At 35.0% G+C, this 3,426-nt stretch overlaps 1 protein-coding gene across 1 annotated transcript; it reads right to left on the reverse strand.

The window, feature by feature from the left end:
• Positions 1 to 1,049: 1,049 nt before the first annotated feature.
• Positions 1,050 to 2,512, reverse strand: LOC134535264 (uncharacterized). Its single transcript, XM_063374337.1, has 2 exons — positions 2,459 to 2,512; positions 1,050 to 2,126 (listed from the first exon to the last, which is right to left on the reverse strand). Exon 2 carries the CDS (start codon positions 2,094 to 2,096, stop codon positions 1,050 to 1,052), a length of 1,047 nt encoding a protein of 348 aa, XP_063230407.1. The 5' UTR covers positions 2,097 to 2,126; positions 2,459 to 2,512.
• Between the last annotated feature and the right edge of the window lie 914 nt (positions 2,513 to 3,426).

The following is a 3,426-nucleotide window of genomic DNA, read 5'->3' on the forward strand; positions in this document are numbered from 1 at the left end:
TCTTGGGTACCATCTTCTTCATCACTTTCATCCAGATGATCATGCTCTTGTACGGAATGTGGCAGAGAAGAATATTCCTCATGAAAATTTTTGGGTATAACCATTTTCTTGCATAAGTTCATAAGGTCTTTGAACTTGGCTTCTGAAATAGGTCTTTTCTTGCTGTAAGCCCTGTAAACCTGGATTTGGTCAAAGCTCCAGCGCTTCAGCATATCAGTTCTACTAATATCCTTTGTGTAACTTGAGTACCAAATTTCAGCACACTTGTATCATTTGGTAAACTTAATTCCCCGTAGTGCTGACCATCTGATTCGATTCCCTTCACAGTCCTTCAGAGTCTTGGGAAAATAGTTATCTTGAAGTGATTCCCAGTCTTCGAAATCACTGTACTCTAGTTTTCTTACCAGCAATGGACTAGGGTTAGTTCTTGCCATTTCTATGACAAAGGGCCACTGCGAAGGTGCCATGATAGTTCGCTTCTTAATGAACGTAGCAATTGTGCTGTGCACAGTGTCAGCACCCATGTATGTATGTCCTGTTAACGAAAACTTTAACTGAATACTTCGAACTCCTGGCAATTTCTGGCAGTTATGGTACAGCATTGAGAACATACATCTGTTCTTGTTCTGTCCTGGACAGTTATCGCAGTATAGAACAATGTCTAACTGTTGATGCTCACCCAGCTCTTTGTCAATATCTTGCAACCACAGGCTTACACAGGTAGAGATTTCAGTTGACCCTTTTCTCCCATCACACTCACCCCAGACGTAACAAGTCCCACGACCATTCCTGTTTTCATACACTGTTAGATTATAAAAGGCATATTTACATGCATAGTACATCAAAGTACTATCAGAATGTGGAGTAGTCAACACTCGCTGAAGGTCGAAACTAGCAACAATAAGTGATGCGTTTTCTTTTGTCTCTTTAGTGTCCTCCTTGTATTCCGCATATGTGGCATGTTTTTCATTGATGTGTGTCAAATAACTCTCCCTGTCAGTAGCAGTCATATCTCCTGAGGCAGTTTTGTTCTTTATACTTTCACATAATCAACATTTTTCTTTCTTAGGCTTATGGAATGCAAGATTAAACGACTTAAATGAATTTCTAAATGCATTAAATGACACGGCTGATTCTCCTGTTTCATCCATTCCTTTTTTATAATCATTGTAAATTATGTTCATGTTCAAGTGTGAAGGCAAGTATCGACGGTTGTAATCCTTTCGGCAGTAGTGAGATGGCACCGCTGGTAGATTAGAAATGAATTTTTCCGCACTTTTTACAAGAGCATCTGGTGTTTTGTTGTGACTTTCTGATTTGCCTCTTTCATCGACCTTCGCTGTGTTGATGCTGGTTGCATGTTCAATGGTATAGTGCACTTTTTTCTTCTTCAAAGCCAGTGTTGCAAGAAAGAATTGTCTACACACAGGGACCGGCTTTCCTTCGATATCAAAATGGTATCTGTATGTGTTTAATCTTTTCTCAGGGTTTTTAGTATCTTTCCTTCTTCTACTCACTGCAACTTTCGATACATGGGAGCATATCCAGTCATTTTGCTGCTGAGATGTTAAATTTGTATTATAGTAAGAAAATATACGTTGTCTTTCTTCATCAGCAATATCTTTACATCGTAATTTACATTTTGTACAAGGGTTTAGGGGCAGACATTTCCCCGGAACAATATAACCTTTCGTGCTCTTGTAAGGCTCTCCTGCAATTTTCCTCTTCTTTCTGAATATTCTTGAATTTTCACCCTTCTTCCTTTTCTTAGGTATATCTCCGACAACTTCTTCTACATCGGAACATGCAACATTACATGAAATTTCACCACCTTCATTTCCATGATCATTCACCTTCTTATTTCGTAATACTTTATGTTGTTGTTTACTTCCACATTTTGGCACCTGGTTAGTAATTTTCTTCTTTTTTGAAGCAAATACTTTCTTATTTTTAACTGATGTCTTTGCTTTCTTGACTCGTACATTATAGTCAGAACTATCACTTTCATCCTCCGAGTTGGGAGAAGAAAAATTGGAACCCGAAAGAGACAAATCCTCCTCTTCACTTTCTGCAGCTGACAACGAGCATTCCTGCATAGTTGATATACCACCATAACTTTTAACAATCTGAAACAAAAGTAATATAAACCTTTAAGTTTGCTAAGCTTATTATTATTATATACCACATTTACAATTTCAGTATGTTGAAACTAAATACATATCCGGGTTAAGCAAACAACATAGACATTAATATATATTATGTCACATTTACAATTTTCGTATTTTGAACTTAAACAAACTGTTTTTTATCCTAAGTGAACATTTTATTATGTCACGTAGTGTTATTTAATGTAACAATGACGTAAGTTTGTTAATCAAATTCAATTGCAATAATGAAAAAAGTTGTTGCATAACATATCACCTAAAGTTTTTAGGTTAAAAAATGATGTTGAACTTACTTGTGGTGAGAGTATTACTGTATTTTCCCCAGCATCGGTATTAACAACATTATTTTCCACTATTGTTGAAAAGTGTTCTTGCACATTTGATAAACTGCCACAACTCTCAACAATCTGAAAGTAATCAAATCCCTTTCCTAAAAAGATAACCTATTTTTATTTAAACAGCAAAAAAATGTCATTGTTTGTTATCATCAAATCTGGATGTTAATTATTTTAGACAAATGTTGGTTATAAATTAGAAAACAAGGGTAAACTTACCTGTTGTGAAATTATTCCTGTATTTTCTACACATTCACAATTTAAGTTATCATCTTCTCCTAAAGCCAAACACATTTGTATCATTCTCATTCCCCGACTATCCATGTTTACGTCACTGCATAATGAATAAACACACGCCAAACCAAGGAGCACATGGGAGAAAGTTATACACTATTCATTTAGATTTATTTAATATACAGTACCACCAACCACAAAAACAAAAATATTGTGCACAAGGAGGAATGAATTCCAGGCAACAAAACCTCTATATTTTGCTGTTCACAAAATATCATATTTCTTTGCAAATTATATTATATCTTTATTTACATATCAAATACCGTACATGATAACAAAGTTTAAAATACATCTCAAACCTTAAGTGCAAGAATTATTACATGTAAATGTAACAACGAACAATATTATTATGAGATTAAAGGTTCCATGTACACTGACATTTTTTTTTACAATATAAATCTAGTTTGCAAAAAGGTGCTATGTGGCATATGGCACCATTTTGCTTTTGTTTTTATGTAGAACAAATGAGCAACAAGGTACCATGTTCACACTTGTCTCCTTTTTGTTACTAAGATTTTTATCCATACGATTTATCTAGATAGTAAAAAAGGGTTATGTGGCACATAGCTCCTTTATGCAATCTCGATGAAGAAACTGTTGTAACATGTTACCCAAGCTATCTCTGTAATTAT

The sequence above is a fragment of the Bacillus rossius genome, chromosome 8 (genome assembly GCF_032445375.1).
Source record: "Bacillus rossius redtenbacheri isolate Brsri chromosome 8, Brsri_v3, whole genome shotgun sequence".
NCBI classification, from domain to species: Eukaryota; Metazoa; Arthropoda; class Insecta; order Phasmatodea; family Bacillidae; genus Bacillus; species Bacillus rossius.